At 68.7% G+C, this 25,878-nt stretch overlaps 1 protein-coding gene across 2 annotated transcripts; it reads right to left on the bottom strand.

Annotated features, from left to right (window-relative positions):
- Position 1: 1 nt before the first annotated feature.
- Positions 2-25,597, bottom strand: NUP210L (nucleoporin 210 like). 2 transcript variants are annotated; one of them, XM_029054801.2, is made up of 40 exons: positions 25,340-25,597; positions 23,876-24,012; positions 22,305-22,436; positions 20,337-20,430; positions 20,064-20,214; positions 19,845-19,977; positions 19,338-19,496; positions 19,027-19,095; positions 18,725-18,831; positions 18,295-18,435; positions 17,083-17,220; positions 16,781-16,936; positions 15,417-15,615; positions 14,521-14,666; positions 13,365-13,586; positions 12,782-12,955; positions 12,107-12,299; positions 11,032-11,120; positions 10,740-10,844; positions 10,558-10,656; positions 10,281-10,409; positions 9,681-9,808; positions 9,411-9,543; positions 8,945-9,007; positions 8,678-8,857; positions 8,397-8,477; positions 8,170-8,301; positions 7,228-7,413; positions 6,488-6,579; positions 6,084-6,258; positions 5,571-5,746; positions 5,232-5,449; positions 4,910-5,046; positions 4,187-4,313; positions 2,661-2,810; positions 2,230-2,480; positions 1,709-1,913; positions 1,459-1,563; positions 553-627; positions 2-192 (listed from the first exon to the last, which is right to left on the bottom strand). In XM_029054801.2, exons 1-40 carry the CDS (start codon positions 25,543-25,545, stop codon positions 98-100), a joined length of 5,688 nt encoding a protein of 1,895 aa, XP_028910634.1. In that variant the 5' UTR covers positions 25,546-25,597; the 3' UTR covers positions 2-97. The 2 variants fall into 2 exon arrangements, with proteins under 2 accessions (XP_028910634.1, XP_039766734.1); XM_039910800.1 differs by having other exon boundaries at positions 1,709-1,754.
- Between the last annotated feature and the right edge of the window lie 281 nt (positions 25,598-25,878).

Raw genomic sequence — 25,878 nt, 5'->3', positions numbered from 1 at the left:
GTGGTTGGTCTCCGTGGGGAGGGGGCCGCGGGAGACCGCCCTCCCCCCGGTGCTCGGCCCGGTTTATTGAGGTGGGCCGCGGAGGGGGAGGAGGAGGTCAGTGACGCACACTCCACAGCCAGTGCTGCAGCCGGCTCTGGGCCAGGGGCGGCTGGGGGCTCACGTACGGCCCGCCGGACGGGTACGGGTAGCCTGCGGGGAGGAGGTCGGAGATGCGGTTTTTTAATGGCATTCGTAAAGGCCTTACCGTGTGCCAAACGCTATACGGGGAGCGTATTCCGTTCTTTCGTGCTTGCCCAAGCGCTTAACAGAGTGCTCCGCACGCAGTCGGCGCTCAAAAAATCGGAGCGGCCGGCTGCCTACGAGCTAAATCGCGACGGGCGCGTTCTCTGTCTCGCACGACACCCATTCCCCGTGTTACGTTTTACAGAGCCGAAATTAGAACGCGGGTCCCAGGGTCCGCGTTGGGCCCGCCGCTGCTCCGGCGTGGGGAGCCCCCCGACCCCGGCCTGACCTCGTCACCCCCGACCCCCGGCCGGCCCTTCAACCCACCTGTCTGGCTGGAGGTGGGAGTGGGCACGTACACCACGGGCACCGTCTGCACTCTGTTCAGGAAGGCGTTGTACGCTGTAAGGAGGGAGGACCGACTGTCCGGCCGGGCAGGGCTTAATGCCCTCCCCGGGAGGTGGGGGAGGGAGATGCATCCAATATATACTGCCATGCTGGACGCCCCCCCTGCCATGTGTCTACTTGTCGCTGAAGGAAGGGGGGGGCTTGCTGGACGTGAAAGGAAGAGTAGGGGAAGGAACAGGATCCAGGAGTGCAAGCTGGGGTGGGGTGAGATAGCAGAGGGATGTCTAAAAGCCCAAGGCTGGGCTTTTTCTGCTCGAGGCCCGTAGCCGAGGCTACAGAATCCGTCTCCCCGAGTTCTGTAACCTTGAGGGCAAACCTCTCGTCTCTCGTCCGCTGTACGCGGCCACCAGCTTAGAACGGCCGTGCCCTGTAAGGGCCTGGTACGGTAGGTGGTCGATATCCATCATTTACTGTGTTGGGCGGGTGGTACGAGAGGAGATTCGACGGACGTGTTCCCTGCCCACCAAGAGCTAAATACAACCGGTGAGATCAACGGCTGCCAGTCTTGGAGGAGCCTCAAGAGAAACACCTCCCGGGAGGAGGAGGCGGACGATCCCTGTCGGAGGGGGTGCTGCCGGTCGGGCAAGGGTTGAGCCCATAAAATGCCAGGGGAGAATGGGCCTGGGAGGTGGGTGTAGAGGGAGGAGAGATGGGGCAGGTCCTCCGGCCGGCCTCATCCTGAGCGGAGCCTGTTGTTAGGCGGGGATAGTCTCTATATCTGTTGCCTAATTGTCCATTCCAAGCACTTAGTACAGCGCTCTGCACGTAGCAAGCGCCCGATAAATACGACAATGAATGAGCGGACTGGTGGGGTGCGGCACTCACTGAGGAAGATGACCGCGGTGGAGGCCAGTACGGCAAACAGGGTGAAGAGGAGGATCTGGTAGGAGCCGACCAGCTGCCGGACCACGCCCGCGTCCTCGCAACGACCTGCGGCACGAAGCCGAGCGGCTGGGTCCTCCGGCCCCCCCGCCCCGGGGGTCCCCGGCCCCGACGACCCGGTCGGGTGGGGGGGGGGGGGCGTGGAGGCCCGGAGGCCGGGCGTCGGGTCAGCGGGGCGCCCGGGGACCCTCACCCGCGGCAGGCTCCTCCTCGACGGCCCGGACCGGCACGGCCGCCCGCTGGCGGGTGAGCGGGCAGGAGACGTTGATGAAGACGGGGGCCGTCATCCGGCGCAGCGACGTGAGGTTGACCGCGCGGACGGGGTAGATTGCCAGGCCGGGCACGGTCGGAGAGCGGCGCGGCCGCTGGACCGCCAGCACCGGCGAGCTGGCCCACACCTGCGGGGCCAGACCTCCCGGCTGGGCGCCCCCGGGGAACCTGTCTCCCCACCCGCCCCGCCCCCCGGGGCTCACCCGACGGGACCGCGAGGGGGATTTAGTCCCGGGCGACTCCCCGGAGGCCCTCGGTGGAGACGGGGGCAGGGATTTAGGGCAGCCCCGATTAGCCGGGGGCGGGGAGAGGTCTGACGAGCGGCTCCGCTCTCGGCCGACCTCCCGTCCACCGGTCCGGTCCAGGGAGACCGGACGCGGCTCCGGCTCCGGCCGCCCCCGGCCCCCTGCCCGTGGGTCAGTTCTTGGAGGGGGTCGGGGTTACCTCCAGCTTCTCCAGGACCCTGTCGACGCCCAGGACCCGGACCTCGGCGGCGGGGTGGGCCCGGCTGAGCAGCAGCTCCGACCGGTTGACGAAGAAGGCGGGGACGAAGGGGATCAGGAGCCTCTGGGAGCCGCCGGGCCCGCGCGGGCTGGACGGCGAGACCCAGGCGTACACCGCCGTGTCCGCCACGCTCAGCGGCCGCAGCAGCTCCGCCGCCTGCGGCCGGACGCCCACCAGGCACTCGTACAGCCCTGCGGGGGAGGGGAGGGGGGCGGCACCGCGCGTGGGCCAAGGACGCCGCCCGCTCCTCCCGGAGGGCCGCGGGGCCGCCGTCGAGGGGGAGGGGAGGCTGGCTCGGGGGGCGTCCGGGCCCGGCTGGCGGTGGCGCCGCCCACTCCGGACCCCGGCCGGGGGGCGAGGGGGGACGGTACCTTGCCGGACGCTGAAGTTGGTGAGGACGTGGAAGACTCTGCTGGCCGGGACGTCCATCAGCGTGTTGCTGAACTGCACGTGGCAGAGGATGAGGGTCTGCGGGAGCAGCAGGGTCTTGATGGCGGACTCCTGGAGGGGGCTGCAGGACCCTGGCGGACGACACCGCGGAACCGGGAGGGAGAGGCGGGTTGGGAGGCGGCTGGGTGGGTGGGAGGTCGCGGCGGCGAGCCCACCCACCCGCCTCCCCGCCCGGGCCGCCCCCAGCAGTCTGCTGTACTTGGCGAGCGCTTACTGTGCGCGCAGCACTCTACTGAGCGCCTGGGAGAGGACGATAGACCCGTTCCCTGGCCGCAATGAGCTTAAGGTGTAGGGGGGAGAGGCGGACATTTATATAAGGAAATGATTCTGTCAGCCCTGTCCCCTGGACGCCTGGTCCCGGGTCTGGGGGTTCGCCGGGGCTGCGCCTTGGGGGAACTGGGGGTGTCACATCGTTTAGCCAAATCCCCATCCTCAAAGCGCTCGGAACATCACGGAGGGGATGGGCTCGAAGCGAGCTGCCGGCAGGGGGGCGAGGAGGAAGCGGAGGGGAAGAGGGCCAGGTGAAGGAACCAGCAGTTGAGGAGCAGAGGGTGGAAATCGGTTTGTGTCTGGGCAGCTGGGAGGTGGAGGGAGGGTAGGATAATAATAACGATAATGATATTCATCAAGGTCTTACTATGTGTCAAGGACTGTCGTAAACAGTAGATTCAGGTAAATCAGGTTGGAAACTGTCCCTGTCCCACATAAGGGCTCACGGTCTTAATCGCCATCTTCCAGACGAGGGAACTGAGACCCGAAGAAGTGAAGTGACTTGCCCAAGATCACCCGGTGGACGAGGGGGGGGCATTAGAACCCGGGACCGTCTGACTCCCAGGCCCGCGTTCTGGCCACGGCGCCTGGCCGCTTCCCCGAAGCGCTTGGGAGGGGGTGAGTCGGGGAGACGAGACGGGAATTCGTCGGGGGAAGGCCCCGGGGGAGGGGCGGGTTTGTGGGAGGGTGGGAGGCGTGCTGCGGCTTGGCAGGTGTGAGCGGCGAAGGCGGGAGAGTGGAGCGTGAGACCCTGCCTCCCCGGGGGCGGTGAGCCGGCCGGGGGCCGGGAGTGAGAGGGAGAGAGAAAGCTGGCACGAGGCCCGAGGTCGGCCAGGAGTTTCAACCCGAAGCCCTTGGGGTAGGACCACCTGGGCAACACCCAAGGGGCAGCTTTGACCCGCGCTGAGCAGAGGGGGAGGGAAGTGAGGACGGAGCGGGGCCCCCCTCCGTTTTGGGTGCCGTGGCCGGGGAGAAGATCAGAGGGAAGGTGGAACGGCGCTAACCCGCGTTGGGATGACCAGACCCGGGGGGGGGGGCAGGTGCCGCGGGTGCCCCGGGCGGCTGTCCGCATCGGCGATGTCCATCCGCGGAGGGGAGACTTCTGCCCGGCCCACCCCCCGGCCCCCGGCCCCGCTGGGACAGGACCCGGCCCGCCCACCGCCCCCCGGCCCCGCACCTCTCAGGTTGGTTCCCAGGCGGCTGGTGCTGATGAGGAGCCTGAAGTTGCCGGAGTTGGGCGTGTTGGTGAGGAAGGTCTTGGGGTCGTAGCTGAGCATGAGCCGCGAGGACGCGTTGACCGTCACCTGGGGGGGACGGAGGCAACCGGAAGCCGGGGATCCGGCCCGGGGGGAGACCCGGACAGCGGCCCCGGTACGTTGACCGGCAGCTCCCTCTCCGGGCCCGCGGGCCTCGGTCGGGCAGTCGTGGGTCTATTGAGCGCTTACTGTGTGCGGAGCACTGGACTGAGCGCTCGAGAGAGCGCGATACAACAGACGCATTCCCCGCCCACGGGTTTACAGTCTAGAGGGGGAGACGGGCATTAATATAATAATGATTATGGTACTCGTTAAGTGCTTACTCTGCGCCAAGCACTGTTCTAAGCCCTGGGGTCGATACGAGGTACTCAAGTTAGACCCAGTCCCTGTACCACCTGGGGCTCACGCTCTTAATGCCCATTTTGCAGATGAGGAAACTGAGGCCCAGGGAAGTCAACTTCCACAAGCGGTGGAGCTGGGATTAAGGGCTCCGACCCCACCGCTTCGGCATCTCCCGGCCCGGAGAGCCCGGCCGGTCACCCCCGGCCGTCCCCCTGCCACCCTGGGGCCGTACGTCCCAAGCCGAGGGACGGGGTGGGGAGACGGGGAGCTCAGCCGGGGAAGGCGGCGGAGAGAGTTACTACCTCTTGGTAGGTGCGCACGAGGCCCGGGATTTCATAGAAGACGGTGGCCGTGCCCTGGCTGCGGGCCACGGCCGCCCCGCTCAGCACGTCCAGCTGGAGGACGCTGGCCGGGGAGACCACCCAGAGCCCGGGCTCGCCTGAAAAGAGGCGGGACCGGGTCGGTGGGGCCCACTTACGCCCCGTAACCTGTGCCCGGCTCCCACGGCTCGCCCCGTGCCCACCCCACGGGGACCTCGTCGTGCCCCGCTGCCCGGCCCCCCGGCCCCCGCCCTCCGCCCCACCCCGGCCGGACCGGCGGGGAGGGTCAGGGGTCGGGACGGACCTCCCTGGCCGACCAGGTGGGTGCCGAAGCAGACGACGTCGCCGACCACGGCTAGCCGGGCGTCGGGCTCGATGGCGCACTCCACGGGCACGGGGATGTAGTCGGCCATGCCCGGGTGCCGCAGGTCCCTCACGGCCACCAGCGTCACGCCCCGGTTGACCGCCTGGGCCACGTACGTGTGGTTCTTGTTGCCCGGACCGATGAGCAGCAGGTCATCCCTGAGGGGAGGCCGGGGTTCGGGGTGGGCGGCGCCCGGGTGCCCGCCCCTGCCGGGACAGGATGCCGGGGTCCGGGGGGAGAGGGCCTCGGGGGGACGGGGCGGGAAGCGGGCCCCGGTACCTGTTGAGGGCCAGGTGGAGCTGGGCGCTGTGCGTGTGGAAGCGCTCCCCGACGCTATCGTACAGGTGGACGGTGAAGGTGAGGGCCGCGCCCAGGGGGAAGGCCGCCAGCCTCTTGCCCGGGGCCGTGAACAGGCGGGGGGCGGTGCTGATCTGCAGGTACGTCACCGGGGCCACCTGCGGGCGACACCAGGCTTCAGGACGGGGCGCGGGGCACGGGGCGCCGGGGCACAGCGGCCGGGAATGGAGGGGCCGGGCGTCACGGGGCAGAAAGGGCGGGAGAGGCCCTCCCCTCTCACCACCGCCACCGTCCGGGGGGGGGCTGGGGATTTTGACTACCCCCGAATCAGTCATCACGCGTTCAACCCCTATCCACCGAGCCCTTCCTGTGTGCAGAGCACCGTACCGAGCCGACGGGAGAGGACGGCGCAGCGGTAAACAGACCCAACCCCCGCCCGTGCGGCTGGCCCTGGGTTCCGTGGCGCTTCCGGCGGGCGGCGGCCCCCGGCCTCACCTGGACCCCGGTGATGGCCGTCTGGTTGACTCCGAACGGCTCCCGGGAGGTGACCTCCAGGACGGCGGAGCCCGCCACGGCCCCGGCCCGCAGGAGGCCCTGGCCGTCCTCCTCGATGACGGACGAGTTCGGGAAGCACTTGAGGATGCGGGAGCTCACGACGGCGGCTCCTTCCCTACGGGGAGGGCGGGCACGGTTGGAGGGGGAGGCCGGGAGCGGCCGGGGGTTCCCGGCGGGCGCCGGCGACGCCGATTCGGTAACGGGCCAAGTCGCCCATCCGGGTGCCCGCTGGCTTCTGGTTCCCGGTCCCGGGTCCCGGTCTGCCCGATAAAATCGATAAATGACAGAGACGGCCAGAAGTCCTTCAGGTCGGGGAGGAGGTGGCCCCCCCCCCGGCCCCCTACCTGTTGGTGTGCAGCTGGAACTGTGAGTTCATGGACATGAGGACCCTCTCGGTCGGACAGTCGGGACACAGCAGCTGGAGCTTCTCAAACACCTGCGGGCAGTCACTCCGTCGTATTTACTGAGCGCTCGCTGGGGGCGGAGCGCCGGACTCGGCGCTTGGGCGAGTGGAATGGGGGGGGGGGCGGGGAGGGCGGGCCGGGAGGGCCCCAAGGAGGGGCGGCGGAGGAAGGGACGGGGAACGGACAAAGGGGGCGAAGGGGGAGGGTCCGGGGGTGTAAGCTAGACCGTAAGATCGAACGTGTCCGTTTCTTGTTGTCTCGTGCGCTCCCAAGCGCTTAGTACAGTGCTCCGCACATAGTACGTGCTCAATTAATACGACGGCCTGAACAAAGACAGGCTTTTCCCTCTGCTCCTCCTCCCCTCCCCATCGCCCCTCCTCTCTCCGCTCTTCCCCCTTCCCCTCCCCACGGCAGTCCTGTATAGCTGTACATATTTACTACTCTATTTTTATTATTAATAACGTGTCTATATTTATAATTCTATTCATTTTGTCGCTACCGATGCCCGACCACTTGTTTTGTTTGTCCGTCTCCCCCCTTCTAGACCGTGAGCCCGTCCGTCGGGTAGGGATGGTCTCTCTCTGTTGCCGAATATTACTTTCCAGTCGCTTAGTACAGTGCTCTGCACCCAGTAAGCGCTCAGTAAATCCGATCGAATGAAGGAAGGAACGAGGCCGTACCAGGATCTGCACCTCGTCGGAGAACTCGAGCGGGCCTCCCTCCAGCTGCGTGGCGGAGGTGCAGGCGGGCGCGGAGGCGTCGGGGTCGGAGGGGCAGCGCACGGTGACGCGGACGCTGGTGCGGCCGGAGGCCCGCGTCCGCACGACGGCGGCGAAGCTCACCTCGGCCGGCGGCTCCACCGACACCTGGGGGGGGAGCGCGGCGCGGCCCCCGGGGGCCCGGTGATGCCCCTCCCCGGAGCCCGGGGACCCGGCCGACGCCAGCCGACGGCGGGCAACGGGGGCGGCCCGAGGGGGGTGAGCCGGGAGCGTCCGGGGGTTAGTGCCCCTCGGAGCTGAGGGGGGCCTCAAGGGGCGGGGGGCGGTCAGAGGTGGGGTCTCTCGGAGGCCGGGTTCCCTTGGCGGATAAAGAAGACCGTGAGCCCGTCAGTGGGCAGGGAATGTCTCCGTTGCCGAATTGTCCATTCCAAGCGCTTAGTCCAGCGCTCTGCACATAGTAAGCGCTCAAGAAATACTACTGAACGAAAAGGAAGAAACCACACCTCCTCCAAGAGGCCGTCCCTGACTGAGTCCTCCTCTCCCCTTCTCCCTCGTCCTGACCTGCTCCCTTTCTTCATCCCCGCTCCTGGCCCCACGGCCCTCCTCATGTCCACGTCTCTCATTTATTTCTATCCGTCTCCGACTCCCCCTCTAGACCGTCAGCTCGTTGGGAGCGGGGAATGTGCCCCTCTATTGTTCTACTGGACTCTCCCAAGCGCTCAGTCCAGTGCTCTGCACTAGGTAAGCGCTCAACCAATCCCACTGACCGACCGACCGACGCGCGGAACTGGTAACCGATGGTCTTCGGGGAGTGGGTCGACCCGGTGGTGCCCCGGGGGAGGTGGGATCGCGGGAGGGCTGCGGGGGTCGGGGACGGCGGGGGGTGGGGGACGGCGTGCGCACCTCTGCCTGCCTGGGTTCCAGGTCCAGCACGTCCCTCTTGGTCACGGCCCAGTGGAACGTGAGCCCGGGGTTGGCGTTGCCAAAGGAGAAGGGCGTCTGGGCGCTGCCCAGCCCCATGACGTAGATCGGCATCTGGGGACGAGGAGGAGCGGGGTGCCGAGGGGGCCGGGGGGGTGGGGGGTGGCGGGGAGGGGGTCCCGCGCGCCGGGTGGGGACGGAGGCCTCACCTCGGTGTCGGTGACGAGCCGGGTGGTGGCCGCCAGGATCCTGACGGCTCGCAGCTGGACTACTTCCACCTCGACCTCGTCCTGCGGCGGAGGTGGGGGCGGCGGGGGAGGACAGCGTGGCGGGGTGAGGGGGGCCGGGGCAGCGCCGACCGGGCCACTGTCCTCTGCGGACGGGGGGCCACCGGGCTGGATTTCCGCAGCCGGCTCCCGACGGGAGAGCCCCGTTCTCGCCGGGGAGGGTGGGCGCGGCGGAGGGGCTCCTGGAGGGGCGGGGCGGGCACCTGGGAGAAGACGGTGACCAGGCCGGTGTCCTCGTTGACCGTCCGGATGGTGCCGTGGACCACGGCGGTGCCCGCCGCCCGCGCCGTGACCTGCCCCCTGTGGTTCACCAGGGCGACGGTCTTGTTGCTGATGGTGAAGTCGATGAGGGACTGGGGCTGGGGCCCGCCCTCGCACACCACCTGCCGTGCACGGAGACCCCCGTGAGCGGCTCCGGTCCCCGGCCCGACGGCATCGGGCCACCCCCCGGGGCGCGCCCCCCGGCTCACCTGCACCATGTTGGTGGGAACGAGGGTGATCTTCTCGGGGACGAGCCGGAAAGGAGGGAATACCTGGGGGGAGAGAAGCGGGGTACGAATAATAGCTGTAATAATCCTGGTATTTATCATTAGCATTATTTGTCGTCGCTATTGCTATCTTGGATTTCTTACGGGCTTACTAGGTGCCGGGCACCGTACCGAGCGCCGGACCGGAAACCGGCAGATCGGGTCGGACGCAGTCCGCCCCCGGCCCCCGGGGGCTCCCGGTCGGGCTCCCCGTTTTACAGATGAGGTAACTGGGGCCCGGGGAGGTGAAGTGACCCGCCCCAGGTCGGCCGGCGGACGAGTGGCGGAGTCGGGACTAGGACCCAAGGCCTTCCGGCTCCCGGGCCCGAGCTCCGTCCGCTGGGCCGTGGCGGCGGACGGCAGGGAGCGGCCCGGGGGAGGGGGGCGGGGACCGGGCAAGACGACTCACTTCGATCTGGCGCGGGGCGGATGTCAACTTCCTGCCCTCCTTGTCCCTGGCGACGGCCACCAGCGTGGTCTGCCCGACGGCGAGGGCCCGGAGGAGGTGGGACTCCGTCCACTCGTCCTGCTCCTCCACCGGCCTGCGGCAGAGGGGCGCGCGGGGGGTGGGGGCGGGGAGGCGGCTGCCGGGGCTCGGGACCCGCGGGGGCCGAGGGGGGCCGGGCCGGGGGGGGGGGGGGAGGGCGCGGCCCCGGGGCGGGACCGAGGCGGCACTCACGTCAGGGCGGCAATGTCCGAGGCCAGCTGCAGCCGGAGCTCCATGTGGCGGAAGTATTTCTTCCGGAAGGGCTGCTGCGGGCGGCCCAGGACCCTGACCCTCACCGGCACCGACTTCCCGACCTCCACCTGAGGGTCACGGGGGGACGGGGCAGGGGGAGGCGGCGAGGGGGTCCCCGGGGGGCGAGGTGGGAAGGGTGGCGGGGCGGGCCCCGCCTCCGTTTCCAACGCCCGGGCACCACGTGGCTCCCAGACGTGAGCCGCCGCCTCCTCCGGGGATCCTTCCCTGACGCCCCCCGGCCTGCCTCGGTGACCCCCGGGGACGCGCTCCCCGCAGACGGTCCTCCGGGCCTTCTTGCAAGCGAGGGGTCGGCCCCCGACGGAAGGTGGGGCCGAGGGCGACGCTCCCGTCCCTCCCGCGGGACTGCGGCCCGCCTCCCCCGCCCCCCCCCCGAGACCTAAGCTCCTCGTGGGCAGGCGATGGGTCTGTCTACCGTTGCCCCGTGCTCTCCCAGGCGCCCGGGACGGCGCTCTGCACACGATAAGCGTTCCGTATCTCCGGCCGCGCGACCGAGCCAACGCGGGGCGGCCGGCTCCTCACCTTGTCGATGACGTCCACCACCAGCTCGTGCAAGTTGGCCACCCTCAGCTGGAGCCGGGCGGGTCCCAGGAAGGTCAGACACAGGTCGTACACCTCCAGCGTCACCAAGCCGGTCTGGATCGGCACCACCTGCCGGGGACCCGTGTGACCCCGGGGTCGCCTCGCCCGGCACCGCCCCCGGCCCCCGGGCAAGGTCCCGCCATCCGCCGGCTGGGAGGCGGGCGCGGGACCGGGCCGACGGGGGGACGGTCCGGGCCTCCGGCCGGCGCGGGCTCACCTGGATGAAGCTGTCGGGCTCCCGGTAGGTGATGGCCACGACCTCCTCGCGGCTGGTGACCAGGAAGTAGCCCGACCCTTCCACGAGGTCAAACGTCTCCTGCGGTGCAGGGCGGGAGGTAGGGGGTGTCCGCCCGGCCCGGCCCGGCCCCCCGCTCCGCCCCCAGCCCGGCCCCCACCCACTCTGACGGCCGGGTGGTTGTAGATGATGGCGTTCTCGGGGACGACGGTCACGTCCTCCACCAGCAGCAGCTCCACCGTCACGGAGGCGGGCAGGTCGGCGACGCTCTGAGGGGACGGAGCGGGCGTCGGCGGGGTAGGCGCCGGACCCCGGCGCTCGCCGCCCCTCCCTGCCCATCCGGCCACTGGGGGAGACCCCCGAGGCTGAGCTGGGCGGGATCCAGGCCGGCCACGGGGACCGGGGGGGGCGGGGGGGGCGGCCCGGCTCCCCGGGGCCAGCGGGCCGGACACTCACGGAGATGGCGTCGTCCTCTCGGTAACCCCGCAGGACGACTCTGACCGAGAGCGTCCCCTTGAGCCGGTGGACCCTCAGGAGCCGGAGGCCTGCGGGCACAGGGGTGGACCACCCGGACGGGGTCTCGTTTCCCGTGGCCGGCCCCATCCCGCCGCCAGGGCGGGTCTCGCCGCCGGCCAGGGCCGTGACGGGCACCGACACGTGCGTTCGTTGTCGTGTTTACCGAGCGCTTACGGTGCGCAGACCGCTGCCCGGGACTTGGGAGCGGACGGGGGCTGACCGGCCTGTTCATCCCCCGAGGTGGGCGGCCTCCGATCAGTGCTATCTACTGAGCGCCTACTCCGTCCAGGGTGATGTGCTGGGACCCTGAGCCTTGTACCGGGGCCTATGGCGTATAGGGGGCTCTGTATTAGGTGCCTGTCGTGGGTAGGGGACTGCAATCATCGTCATCGTCATCATCCCGTTTTCTTTTAAGTGCATAATAGGTGCCAGGCGCTGTACCAAGCGCCGGGGTGGACACGAGCGGATCGGGTTGGACGCAGTCCCCGTCCCTCGTGGGGCTCACGGTCTCCATTCCCATTTGACAGACGAGGGAACTGAGGCCCAGAGAAGCGTCGTGACTTCTAGAACGCGAGCCCGTCATCGGGCAGGGACGGTCTCTATCCGCTGCCGAACCGTCCATTCCAAGGGCTTAGCACAGTGCTCTGCACACGGTGAGCGCTCGATGAATACGGTTAAGTGACTGAGTTCACCGGGGGCCGGGAATGTGTCTTTACGGTTCCACTGTCCTCTCCCAAGTGCTGGGCGACGGTCCCGCGCACCGTAAGCGCTCGATAAATATGACCGAAGGAACGTGTTGGTGCCCGTCACGCGGAGGGCCGCCGTGTTGGGTGCCCGCGGGGTGAAGGGCCGCTGTACTGGGTGCCTCCCAGCTGCGAAGGCACCATACTAGACGCCCCCCCGCCCACGGAGCGGCCGGGGTCCGCGGCATCCGCCCCGCGGGTGGCTGAGGGGAGAGCGGCTCCGAGGCGGGGACGGCGGGGACGGCGGGGCGGCCGGGAGCCCCCGGGCGCACCGTGCAGCCTGGTCTGGCCGGTGCCGTCCCCCTTGGCCACCACGTCCATGGGCTCGTCGGGATCGAAGCTGGCGAGCGTCCGGTTGGAAGATCTCCAGTCCACGAGCAGGGAGCTGAAATTGTCGAACTTCCTGCGGTGTCGGTCGAGCACGGTCAGCTCCAGGATGGTGTCCCGCAGGCTGGACACGGGGACCTGCGCTCGGACGCAGCGCGGGCCGGCGTCGGACCGGAGCCCGGCGCCCCTCCCTGACCCCCACGCCGCCACCACCTCCCGCGGGCCGGGCCCCGCCGACGCGGGACGATAATCGATAATAATAATCACGGTACTCGGTCGGCACCGACCCCGTGCCAAGCACCGCTCTGAGCGCCGGGGTCGAGGCAGGCTGATCGGGTTGGTTGGAGTCCCTGCCCCGCACGGGCCTCCTATTCTTATCCCCGTTTTCCAGAGGAGGGAACCGAGGCCCAGAGAGGTGAAGTGACTTGGCCAAGGTCACCCAGCAGACCCGTGGCAGAGCCGGGACCGGAACCCAGGTCCTCCGGACTACCGGGCCCGGGCGCCAGCCGCTAGGCCTCGCTGCTTCTCACCGGAGGAATGCGCCGGGGGCCAGAGGGGACGGGAAGGGGACGGAGGCGGAGGGCGGCGGGGCGGGACCCGGAAGGGTGCCCCGGACTGACCAGCTGCTTGTTGTGCTGCGGCAGGGGGCAGGGCCGGGCTCCAGCCCGCACCCGGTACACGGGGCTGACGGCCAGGCTGGCGGGGTGGGCGCACACGAAGACCACCCGCGCCGTCTCCACGGCCGGGTGGGGGTTCAGAACGCCCGGGTGGTTTCCCACGCGGAACATCAGCATCTGCCCAAAGAGATGGGGGGGGGGGGGCGGCGGGCGGGGAGGACGCTCAGCCGGGACCTCCGGGGCGGGGGCGGGCGAGGACCGCCCGCGGGCCAGAGGCGGGATGGCCGGCCGGGGGACGGGGGGAGGGCCGGCAGGCCCCCTTCCTGCACCCACCGGATTCTGCGGAGCCCCGGCGGCGGCGGGTAGCGCGGGCGGCACCAGCGCCCCACGTCCGCGGGGGTCTCCGGGCCCTCCGCGGGACTCGTCCCCTCGGGGCCGTGCCCGGCGGACCGGTGGGTGGGTGGACCGCCGGGGAGGCGGACGGGCGGGGGGGCGCGCGGAGGGGCCCTCCACGTCCTCCCCAAGGCGCGGACTCCCCCGCGGCCCGCCTCGCCCCGGCCCCCCGCCAGCCGGCCCCCGGGGCTACCTGCTCCCCCAGCTGCAGGCAGTGGACCCAGTAAGCGTACTGGTTCTGCTTCCGCCGGGCCGCCCAGCCGCCGGGCACCATGCCGATCCACTCCGGGCGCTCGGCGCTCAGCTCCAGGAAGAAGCGGGACGGCTCCAGGACCCAGGGCCCCGGCCCGCCCTCGAAGACCACCTCCTTCGAAGAGCGCCACGCCACCAGCGCCACCTCGACCGGGTTCACCGCCTGGGGACGCGGCCGGGTTGGCCGGGAGGAGGGGAAGGGAGCACCGAGAGACGGGACCGCCCGTCTCACCCCCGGGGGCCCCTTCCGAAACTGGAGGAGGGACGCACTCTCTCCCAGGCGATCCATCTGGGTTTACGGAGCGCCGACGGTGTGCGGGGCACCGTCCTAGGCGTCTGGGAGAGCACGCTACAATAGAGTCGGTAGAGACGGTCCCTGCCCGCCACGAGCTTACCCCTTTCTCCCCGTCAGCCGCTGGGAGACTTGAGGGAGGGGCGTCGGAGCCACCGGGGACCTCTGGGGACCCGGCGGGCCCGTGGGGGACTCCTGATGCCAACGGCACCAGCGGGCGCTGCCCGACACGCCCAGAACGGGGGCGGGTGCCCCCCGTTCCCGGAACGTTTCGACACTTCCCAGAGGGCGACCCGCTCCCTTCGGTGACGACGGCCGGGGCCGGCCGCCGCTCCGCCGGGACACCCCAACCTCCCTCTCGGGGGCACCCGGCCTCCACCTCCCGGGTGGACGCTTGCCCTCTCGCCTGCGATCAGCTGGAGCACGTGCTTCCCCGGGTCTGACCTAACTCTCGCCTGCTGCAAGGCAAGCCCGGTTCCTCACGCTCGGCCCGCCCCCGCCCCGCACCGTCCGGGGTCAGTGGCCGCTCCGCGGCACGGGGCCCTCCTCCGACTCCCCTCCCGGCCCCGCCCCGTTCCCGACCCCCCTGCTCCGGGAAGTCTTCCGGGATCACAGCCCACGCGGCTGGGCTTCCTCGCCCCTCCCAGCCCTCCGCCCGAGCAGTTGGCCCGGGCGGGCCGAGGAGGGGAGGCGGACCGCGGCGGGACGGGGACGGGGCGCTACGGGGGCGGACGGGGGCCGGCTCCCCGTTTTCCCGGCCGCCCAGCCCGGGGCCTGGGGCCCAGGGGACCCCATCCCCTCTCACCTTCAGGGGCTCGTAGGCGGCGAAGGTGGCACTGCCCTCGAAGCGCCGCTGCTGCAGGGTCACGCGGACCGTGACCAGGGCGTGGCCCAGGGCCTGGGCCGTGATCTGAGCGCTGGAGCAGGCTGTGGGACCGGGCCTCTGGGCTCCTGCAGCGGCGTGGAGGGCCGGTTGGGGGTCCAAGCCGCCCGCGGGCCTCCGGGCTCCCGCGGCGCTTTGCTTCCTTCGGTCGCGTTCACCGAGCGCTTACTGAGCGCTGTACCACGCGCTTGAAAGCGCGGGCTGGTAAACGGTGAGCCCAGCTGCAGGGGTGATTTATTCTACCGCGTTTGAGGGGACGGGGGCCCGGGAGGTGAGAGGTGTGGGCCGGCTTCTGCTCACCCTCCTGACTCGCCCCGGGGCCCAATTTCCCCGACTCTAGAACGGGGCTGCCGTGACCTAATCGTGATAACAATACCATGATAATAATTATGGCATTTGGTTAAGCACTCGGTCTGTGCCGGGCCCCGGTCCCTGTCCCGCGTGAGGCTCGCAGTCTTAATCCACATTTTACGCCTCTAGAGAATAACAACTGTGGTGATTTGTTAAGCGCTTACTCTGCGCCGGGCACTGTACTAAGCGCCGGGGTGGTCACCGGCGCATCACGCTGGCCCCAGCCCCTCTCCCGTCCGGGGCTCCCGGTCTCAGTTCCCATTTTCCAGATGAGGGAACCGAGGCCCAGAGAAGTGAGGCGACCCGGCCGAGGTCACCCAGCAGACGAGTGGCGGAGGGGGATTAGAGCCCGTGACCTTCTGCCTCCAGTCCCGGGCCCCGGCCGCTCCGGCCCGCTGCTCCCCCCGCGCCCCGGACCCGGTCCGTCCCGGTCCCCCGCGCGGAGCCGCGGCCGGCGGAGACCCTACCCTCTCGGGGGACGGCGAAGACGCCCCGCTTGTCCGTCGTGACGTCCAGGGCCAGCAGGGAGCAGTCGGTGAAGGCCAGGCTCTCCCGGCTGTCGCGGTCGGTGTGGTACATGACCACGGGGATCTCGATCACGTGCCCGACCGCCACGTCGGCGTGAAAGGGCCGCAGTTCCAGCTTGCTCAGCGGCAGGACCAGTACCTGCGGGCGGGGGTGGGCCGGGCGGGGCCGGGCCGGGGGAAGGGGAGGGAGGGGGCCGGCAGGAAGGGCCGGGGGGGCGGGGGGAGGCGAAGGGGCTAGGACGCGGGGCTCGTCGTCCAACGAGCGAGACCGTGAGCTCCACGTGGGCAGGGAATGTGTCTCTGCTGTTCTCTTCTACCCTCCCGACCGCTCGGCACGGGGATCCGCGTACGGTAGGTGCCCAGCGTGGCTCAGTGAAAAGGGCCCGGGCTTGGGAGTCCGAGGTCGTGGATTCTAATCCCCGCCCCGCCACCCGTCGGCTGTGGGACTTTGGGCCGGTCGCCTGACTTCTCTCTGCCTCGGCGACCTCACCTGTAAAATACTAGGTGCTCTGCACACAGTAAGCGCTCAGTAGATACGATGGAAGGAACGAATGAACGAATAAAACGGCGATTGAGACCGTGAGCCCCGCGTGGGCCAACCTGATTACCTCGTACCTGCCCCGGCGCTTAGAACAGTGCTCGGCACACAGTGAGCGCTTAGCAAACGCCGTCATTGTCATTACGTCTGCTATGTGACCTTGGGTCGGTCACTTCACTTCTCTGGGCCTCAGTTCCCTCACCTGGCAAATGGCGGTTAAGAGCGTGAGCCCCACGGGGGACAGGGACCGTGTCTAACCAGATTAGCTCGTGTTGATTCATCCCGATTAGAGTACTTATTAAGCGCTCACCACGTGCCGGGGCTTGGTACAGTGCCCGGCACATGGTAAGCGCTTACCAAGCGCTGTAATTATTAGTATTAATGAGTTCGATCGTCTGACTGGCTAGTGGGCTCTCGGCCAAGGAGGCGGACGTGCCCCGGAGGCAGCGCCCGCCCGACGGTGAGCCTGGCACCGGGAGGCACCTGGGCCTTGATTCTATTTATTGCGATTAAGTTGTCTCTTGATTCTAATTATTGTCTTGTTTTTGTCCGTCCGACTCCCCCGATTAGACCGTGAGCCCGTCGATGGGCCGGGATGGTCTCTATCTGTTGCCGATCTGTCCATTCCGAGCGCATAGTACAGTGCCCTGCACACAGTAAGCGCTCAATAAATACTACCCAGTGAATAGTGGGACAGTGTCGCCCCCGGGGACAGAAAGGGAGGGGGGAGCGCGGAGGCGGCGGGGGGGCCGGGCGGGGGTCTGACCCAGATCTCCCCGTAGCGGAAGGGGTTCTGGAAGTCCCGGGCCTGGACGCTGCTGTTCCCCTGGACCGGCCCGGCCATCACGATCCCCTTGATGGTCACCGTGGCCACCGTGTCGTTGGAGGACGTCCACGTGAAGTTCCCGCTTCCGCCCTCTACCTGGGGGAAGGGCGGCCGCGCCGTGACCGTGGGGAGCGGCGCCTCCGGGCCCGCCGCCCGCCGCCCGCTCCCTTCCCGGGCCCGTCCCCCGGCCAGCGCCCGCAGGGAGGTGCCCGTCCGCCCCAGGGCGGCGCGGGGCCCCGTACCTGCACTTGATAGCGGTAGGCGACGGTGGCCGGGTGGTGAGGGAACGCCAGGAAGGCGGGCGACAGCTTGATGGGTAAGTAGATCTTCACCTCCTGCTCGTGGCCGATGGGGACGGCCAAGAACCTGGCCGCACCCTCCTGGGGGAGAGGTCCGGCCCGAGGCTCAGCGGGACGGGCCCGGCCCGGCCGCCCTCGGCAGGTAGCCGGCCCACCGACCCGCCGGCCGGCCCACCGGTCAGACGGGGGGAAGCCGGTCGGCGCCGCTAGCTCTGGTATCGCCGTGGGCTCGTTGTGGGCAGGGAACGTGTCGGGTTATTGTTAAACCGCACTCTCCCGAGGGCTCGGTACAGTGCTCTGCGCACAAATGCGACTGAATGAAGGAAGGAAGGAAGGAAGGGACGGGCCCGGTCTGCCCGCCCCAGCTCTCCCGCTCCTCCTAAAACACCGCCACAGATCTCACTTGTCCCAGCCCCATCTCTCCCTTCCTGGCCGGCCCCCCGGCCCTGGCCCACCCCTCCATCCCACCTCCCCGTCCCCAGCTCCCTCCCTTCTCCCCGCCTGCCTCCAGAGATCTCGGCCCGCCCGGGCCCGGCTCTGCCGGCTCTCGGGCGGGCGGCCCGGGGTCCCCGCGGCCCACTCCGCTGACCTCGATTCCCCTAATTGGAGGCTTCTCGGTGGGACCCGGGGCCAGACGCCGGGCAGGGCCCCGATCAGCGCAGGCGGCCGCCGCTCTCGCCCCGGGCCACGGGGGAGGAAACGCCGGGCGCTGGGCCCCCCCCCCCCCCCCCCGGATTAGGCCTCCGGCCTCTCTCCTCTCCACACGGCCGCCGGGTCGCCACGAGCGGGACCCTCTAGACCCTCCCCGACTCTCTGGCAGACCCCGGCGGCAGAGGCTCCCGGCGGCCTACCTCCTCCAGGCGGCCTTCCCCAACAAACCGCCCGCGCCCCGGTCACGGACCCGGCAGCTCTCGGCCCTCTTGGCTCCCTCCCGCCCTCGGCCCGACGTTCCTTCGCTCTCCCTCCTTCCCGTTCCCACGGTCCCCGATTCTGTCTCCCTGCCCTCCCGCCCCCGGGCCCCGCTTGAGGGTAAGCCCCCTGAGGGCGGGGCACGCTGGCTCGCCGTCTGCCGCCCTCTCTCCAGTGTCCGGGATGGCACCGGGTGCCCAGTGGACGCCGGTGGCCGAGGAGGCCCGCGGGGGAGACGGGGCCTACCGGGCTGTCGACGGAGGTCAGGGAGGCGGTGATGAGGGTGACGCCGTCCCGCAGGGCCCTGACCACGTGGAAGGAGCCGTTGGCGGTGGACATCAGCTCCTCGAAGAAGACCTCGGGGAAGCGGTGGGCCACGCGCAGGTTCTGACAAAGAGGGCCGGGACAGGATGGCTCGGGGGTGCGGCCGGGAAGGTGGGGTGCAGAGGCCCCCACGGCGCAGTTCACGGGGGCCGGACCGCCCGGGCGGGACCCCCCGACGACCGACAGGGCCAGAGGGGCTACCCAGAGACCGGTTTCCTGGGCCGGCCGGAGAGCGGTCCGGCTCAGAAGGGGCCGGGGGCCCTTGGGTTCGGCCCCGTGTCCCGCCGGACCCCCGGCGGGCTGCGGGTCGGGCCGGACCCCGCACCCCCGTCCGGCCCCTCCGCTCACTCACGTCGGACATGTAGACTTTCATGCTGCTCTTATCGTACACCTCCACCGTCACAACATACGTCTGCCCCACTTCCAGACTCCAGCGGTCTCCGGGATGGACGGTGAACCCTGCGGGCCGGGAACCCGGCCGTTCTGGCCGATAGCCGCCGCCCCCCTCCCCCGGGCCCCCATTCCCATCCCGCCCCGACCTCGGGACGCACACCCCACCCCCGTTCCGCCTCGGTTCCGGCAGCGAGCGGTTACCGCCTCCGCCCCCGGGCCCGGAGGCCGAGAGCCGCCCGTCCCGCTGCCCGGCCGGGGTACCTAGGAATCCGGCCTCCACCACGTGCAGGCTGCAGTTGGGCAGACCGGACACGGCCCGCATGTGGACGTCTCGGGGGAAGCTCAAGGAAAGCGGTGAAACGGAGGGGTGGAGGGAGGGAGGGACGGGGGACCCGCGGGTAGGGAGACGGCTGGTGGCCGGGACGCCCACCCCGGTCTCCCTCAGGCCTCCCCCGCAGCCTCAGGGAGGAGACTCGAGGACCGGCGCCCACCCCGCAGGCCCACCTCCTCCCGGCCCCCTGCACTTGGCCCCGGGGGTTCCCGGCGCCGGGCGGGAGCGGCTGGAAGGATACTTTTGTGGACGAAGATGAGGTTGGCCCGGCCCAGCTGGACGGCCGTCACGGTGGCACTCCGCTCGTCCAGCCGGGCCACCGGCTCTTCCCCGGCCCCGCCGGCCGCCACTCCGTGGTTCTGCAGGACCAGCTCGTAGTGCTCCAGGGGAAATACCACCTCTGCGGGCACGGCGGAGGCCGAGGTCGAGCCTCGGCCGGACGGCCGCCGGGAGCCGGGGGTCGGGCGCCCCCGGGGCCCAGGGACCTCCAAACCCGGGGCCGGCCCGGCCCGGGCCTTCCGGATCTCCCGCTCCCCTGCCCGGACCCGGTTTCCCCGAGGGGTTGGTGGAGCCCCGGGGGGGAACGGCGGCTATCGGCCCGCAGCCCGGGCACCCTCGGGCTCGGATGTCTGCCGGAGGGGGGCGGCGGGGTCGGGGCCGGCCGGGCCCGGGGAAGCGGAGGGCAGGTGAAGTGGGGCGGGGGCGGGGGGGGGGGGAGCGCTGGGGGTCGGGGGTCGGCCCCGCCTACCCGTCAGCTTGCCCTGGACGACTCTGGCCACCCGGTAGCGGATGTAGGCGCCCACCAGGAGGAAGACGTCGTGGGCCGGGATGAGGAAGACGTTCTCCAGCACCAGCAGACGGATCGACGCCGCGGCCAGGTTCTGGCGGGGACCACGGGCCCGCTCAGCCCCCGGCCGGCCCTGGGCCCCGGGCGCGGCCGGACGGGAGGACGGACGGACGCCCGCACCTTGTAGAAGGGCTCGTGGACGCGGACCTTGAGCACGGCGGCCCCGGTGCCGATTCCGGACACCAGGATCCTGTCGCCCTGCTTCTCGGCCGCCTCCATCTGGGCGATGTAGTCCGGGGGCGAGTACTCCGCCTCCGAGTACCTCAGGACCCTGCGGCCACCGGGGCGGTGGCGTGGCCGTCACCGGGGCGCACGGGAGGGGGTCCCGATGAGGGTCTCGCTCCCCCGCCCGCCCATCCCGGGGGCCGCCCCCCTCCCGGGGTCCCCGGGTACCGGATCCTGCTGGTTAGCTCCACGCTCTCCGACTCGTCGTCCCGGGCCAGGCTCCAGTCGAACGCCATCCCTGCCAGGCTGCTGAACGTGTTTCCTGGAGACGGAGCCCGGGCGCGCTGAGCCTGCGACTGTCCGCCGCCGGGCCCGCGCCCGTGGCCCCTGGCCTCGGCCCGACCCCTCGGGACCCCAACCCGTGCCGCCTTCCCGCACCGGGCCCCCTTGCCCTCCGCTGCCGCCGAGAAGCCGCACGGCCCAGTGGACGGAGCCTGGGCGTGGGAGTAGGAAGGACCTGAGTTCTGATCCCTTCTAGACTGTGCGCCCGTCGTTGGGTAGGGATGGTCTCTCTCTGTTGCCGAATTGTACTTTCCAAGCGCTTAGGACGGTGCTCTGCACACGGTAAGCGCTCGGTCGATACGACCGAATGAACGAACGACTGAATGAATCCCGGCTCTGCCACTCATCTGCTGTGTGACCCCGGGGAAGTCCCTTCCCTTCTCTGGGCCTCAGTTCCCTCATCTGTAAAATGGGGATTAAGACTGGGAGCGCCAGGTGGGACGGGGACTGGGTCCAACCTGATAACCCTGTATCGACCCTAGTGCCTAGAACAGTGCTTGGCACGTAGCAGTGAACAAATACCATCTCTATTATTATTACGGTGCCTGGCACATAGTGAGCGCTTAAGAAATAGTACGATTATTATCGTTATTATTATTATCACTGGACCTCCTCTCCCAGGCCCGGGGCTGCCCCCCCGTGCGGGGCTTCCGGCCTGCCTCGCCCAAAGCATCTGTGTGCATCCGTGTACGTATGCGTCCGTGAGTACAGAGAAGCAGCGTGGCTCGGTGGAAAGGGCCTGGGCTTCGGAGTCAGAGGTCATGGGTTCGACTCCCGGCTCTGCCCCTTGTCAGCTGTGTGACTGTGGGCGAGTCACTTCACTTCTCTGTCCCTCAGTGACCTCATCTGGAAAACGGAGATTAACCGTGACCCTCACGTGGGACGACCTGATGACCCCGTATCTCCCCCAGCGCTTAGAACAGTGCTCTGCACATAGGAAGCGCTTAACAGATACCAACATTATTATTATTATTATTATTATTACACGGGTGCCTGCGGGCCCCGTCCCCCCTAGGGGAAAAGTCCACGCATCTTCCTCCCGCCGCCTGAGGCGTGTGGCATGGGCAGGGATTGGGCGGGGAGGGAGCAATACGGGCCGGAGGAAGCAGCGTGGCGTAGTGGCTGGAGCCCGGGCACAAGAGACAGAAGGTCACGGGTTCTAATCCCGGCCCCGCCGCTTGTCAGCTGCGTGACTTTGGGCAAGACACTTGGCTTCTCTGGGTCTCAGTTCCCTCCTCGGTAAAATGGGGATTGATTGTGAGCCCCATGTGGGACGACCTGATCACCTTATATCCCCCAGCGCTTAGAACAGTGCTCTGCACATAGTAAGCGCTCAACAAATACCAAGATTATTATTATTAAAATGAGGATTAAGACCGTGCGCCCCACGAGGGACAACCTGATTACCTTACTTACTCCCCCGCCCCGGCGCTTAGAACAGTGCCTGGCACATAGTAAGCGCTTAACGAATACCATCATCGTCATCTAATCCCGGCCCTGCCACCTGTCTGCTGTGTGGCCTTGGGCAAGTCACTTCATCTCTCTGTGCCTCAGTTCCCTCACGGGGGTGAAGACGGTGAGCCCCATGCGGGACGGGGACTGTGTGCAACCCGATTTGCTTGTGTCCACCCCAGGGTTCAGTACGGTGCCTGGCACACGGTAAGCACCTAAAAAATACCGTTATCGTTATTGTTGTCATTATTACCTCTGGAGCTCTGCCGTGGCCCCTCCGCCTGGGGCCCCACCGGGCGCTGACCTTCATCCATTCATTCACTGCACTCGATCGTACTTATCGGGCGCTTACCGTGCGCAAGGGCACTGTACTAAGCGCTTGGGAGGGGACGGTGAACGGACCTTGGGCATCCAGCGCTCGGACGGCCAGCTCCAGCGGCGCGTCGTCGACGTACAGCTCCCGGGTGCGGGACACGATCTCGATGCCGGCGATCACGTCCACCTTGACGTCGCAGCGCAGTTCGTGGTCCGTCACTGGGAGGGGGGCCGGACGCCCGGTCAGGGGCCCGTGGGGAGGGAGCGGGGACGGAGGGGCCGAGGCGACGCGCTCCGTGCCGCCCGCCGGATCAGGGCGGCTCCCCGGAGCCGGGCGGGGGGGACCGGGTGCGGGAATCGAGGGATTTCCCCGAGGACGCCACTGACCCATCAGCCCGCTCCTCTCCTCCCTCCCTTCTTCCCCCCCTCCCCCCTCTTTGCCGTCAAGGCCGCCTAGGAGCTTCTAGTCGCCTCGTGATCTAGCGGAAAGAGCCCAGGCCCGGGAGCCAGAGACCCGGTTCTACTCCCAATTCCGCCCCTTGTCTGCCGTGTGACCTCGGGCAAATCACTTCTTTGGGCCTCGGTGGCCTCATCCGTAAAATGGGGATGTAGGGTGTTGAGCCCCGTGTGGGACAGGGACTGTGTCTGACCTGATTACCTGGTAGCTACCCCAGCACTCGGTATACGGCCCGACACATACTAAGCGCTTAACAAATGCCACAGTTATTATTATTATCACCGTTATTATCGGACCTTCTGTCCCCCAAAAGTATCGGGACTTTTTCTGGACATTTGGAGGATCCGGCTAAACCGCCCCCTCGCCTGGCCGGGGGCACCACTCTTCCTGGGGGCACCGGGCACCCGGCCTCTTAGAAAAGCCCCCAGATAATGACGGTGCCAGCATTCATTCAGCACCGACCGCCTGCCGGACACTGTGCTGAGCACTGTGGTAAACCCAGAAAGAGATGGGTCCCAGCCCCCGGCTCCCACGGGAACCCAGTCTGAGCTCCTCCCTGCAGCGTGGCTCAGTGGCAAGAGCCCGGGCTCGGGAGTCAGAGGTCATGGGTTCGAATCCCGGCTCGGCCACTCGGCAGCTGTGTGACTGCGGGCAAGGCACTACGCTTCTCTGTGCCACAGTGACCTCATCTGGAAAATGGGGATTAACTGTGAGCCTCACGTGGGACAACCCGATGACCCTGTATCTCCCTCCAGCGCTTAGAACGGCGCTCTGCACATAGTAAGCGCTTAACAAATACCAACATTATCACTATTATTTACACGTGAGGCCCGGAGAGGTTCCTGACAGGAGGGGGAAGCAGCACGGCGGAGGGCACGGGACTCAGAAGGGTCCGGGTTCTAATCCTGACCCTGCCCCCTGTCTGCTGTGTGAGCCTGGCCCAGTCACTTCGCTTCCCTGGGCCTCGGTTCCCTCGTCTGTCAAATGGGGTGAGCCCCGGGTGGGACAGGGACTGCGTCTAACCCGATGCGCTCGTCTCCGCACCAGCTCAGTACAGGGCCTGGCACAGACGAAGCACTTAGCTACTATTATTACCGTCACGGCCCAGGTCGCACGGCAGGCCGGGGACGGAGCCTTCCCATTCCAGACCCGGGGCCCGCTCGCCTCTCCCCTCGCCGGGCCTCCCGGCCTCCCGCCCTACCGACGTCACGGGCGAGGATGAGGCCGCTGAGGCGCGTGGGCTGGGTGGACTCGGCGACGAGCACGGCCCGCTGCGAGCAGACGGTCCCGTTGGAGTACAGGGGCCGGACGGTGACCACGTCGTGGTGGGTGGACCGCCTGGGGGGGGACACGCATCGCCCGGGGTGAGGGCCGGACGCCCGGCGGGGTCGGGTGGAGGGGCGGAGGGACGGCGTTGGGGCGGTGAGGGGGGCCCAGGGGTGGGGATGCCCCGCTTCCGTCCTCTCCCAAGCGCTTAGTACAGCGCCGGGCGCCCGGTAGGCGCTCGATAAGTACGACCGAAGGCATGAACGTAGGCGACTCCTCCCGCGACGGCCCCCCGGGAGGTCGGGGGTGGGCAGCAGGTCCGGCCTCGACGCACGGAAACCTGGAGGCCCGGAGGAAGTCCACGCCCGGGCCGGGGGGGCGGCCTCCGTGTCCGCTCCCAACCGGGACCGTGACCTTTGGAAAACCCCTTCTCCCTCACTGGGGGAGTCCAGGACGCGCTGAGAGGGGGATGTCATGGAGGGGCCGGGCGGAGGGGGCATAATAATAATAATGTTGGTATTTGTGAAGCGCTTACTATGTGCAGAGCACTGTTCTAAGCGCTGGGGGAGATACAGGGTCATCACGTCGTCCCACGTGAGGCTCACAGTTAAGCCCCATTTTCCAGACGAGGTCACCGACGCCCAGAGAAGTGAAGTGACTTGCCCACCGTCACACAGCTGACAGGTGGCAGAGCCGGGATTCGAACCCATGACCTCCGACCGACCCCAGACCCTCTGGGGGGTGATGGGGGGGGGCAGAAGAATAGAGAAGCAGCGTGGGTCAGTGGGAAGAGCCTGGGATTGGGAGTCAGGGGTCGTGGGTTCGAATCCCGGCTCTGCCACCTGTCAGCTGGGTGACCGTGAGCAAGTCCCTTCACTTCTCTGGGCCTCAGTTACCTCATCTGTCAAATGGGGATGAGGACTGTGGGACAACCTGAAGCAGCGTGGCTCAGTGGAAAGAGCACGGGCTTTGGAGTCAGAGGTCATGGGTTCGAATCCTGGCTCTGCCCCTTGTCAGCTGTGGGACTGTGGGCGAGCCACTTCACTTCTCTGGGCCTCAGTGACCTCATCTGTAAAATGGGGATGAAGACGGGGAGCCCCACGTGGGACCACCTGATGCCCCTGAATCTCCCCCAGCGCTTAGAACGGCGCTCGGCACATCGTCAGCGCTCGACAAATACCAACACTGCTAACCGTGAGCCTCACGTGGGACGACCTGATGACCCTGAATCTCCCCCAGCGCTTAGAACAGCGCTCGGCACAGAGTAAGCGCTTCACAAATACCAACGTTAGTATTAGAAGGGGCATTTCGGGGGGTGGTCGTCGAGGGGGGAGAGGCCGGGAGGAGCGTGGGGCCCGGGCGCGGGGTGGCGGGGGACGACCCCCATCCCCGGACCCACCAGGTGTAGCAGCCCCTCTCGGCCTCCAGGACGAAGGGGACCCTGCCGGGCTCCCGGCCGAAGGGCAGCAGCACCTGGGGCACGTTCAGCTTGTGCCCTTTGACCCCCAGCCCCAGCAGGACCAACAGCAGCACCGCCGGCGGGCGGGGGTCGCCCCGGGGGGAGCCGGGCCGCCTCGGGCCCCGACGCGCCTCGCCCGCCATCATGGCGCCCGTTGGCACCGGTCGTCTTCACCCGAGACCCGGCTCCCGCGCGCAGCCCGAGGGGGCGGCCAATCAGAGCCAAGGAGGCCGCCTGAGGCCCCGCGCGCACCAGCCCGGGCGGACGGCCAATCACAGCGAGGGACGCCGTCCCAAGAGGGGTCCGCGTGCCCAGCCCGGACGGACAGCCAATCAGAGCGAGGGACGCCGTCGAAAGAGGGGTCCCGCGCGCACAAGCTCGGGCGGACAGCCAATCAGAGGGAGGGAGGCCGTCCGAAGGGGGGTGGGGGGATGGGAGTCCCGCGCGCACGGCCCGGACGGACAGCCAATCAGCGGGAG

Source organism: Ornithorhynchus anatinus, chromosome X5, assembly GCF_004115215.2.
Source record: "Ornithorhynchus anatinus isolate Pmale09 chromosome X5, mOrnAna1.pri.v4, whole genome shotgun sequence".
Taxonomy (NCBI): Eukaryota; Metazoa; Chordata; class Mammalia; order Monotremata; family Ornithorhynchidae; genus Ornithorhynchus; species Ornithorhynchus anatinus.
This window is presented reverse-complemented; position numbering and strand designations above follow the sequence as displayed.

Coding starts and splice junctions, on each gene's coding strand:
- NUP210L (XM_029054801.2), bottom strand. CDS start 25,545: ATGATGGCGGGCGAGGCGCGTCGGGGCCCGAGGCGGCCCGGCTCCCCC. Junction 19,978..20,063: donor TCCACGAGCCCTTCTACAAG/GTGCGGGCGTCC, acceptor GGTCCCCGCCAG/AACCTGGCCGCGGCGTCGAT. Junction 9,008..9,410: donor CCGCCCCGCGCCAGATCGAA/GTGAGTCGTCTT, acceptor CTCTCCCCCCAG/GTATTCCCTCCTTTCCGGCT.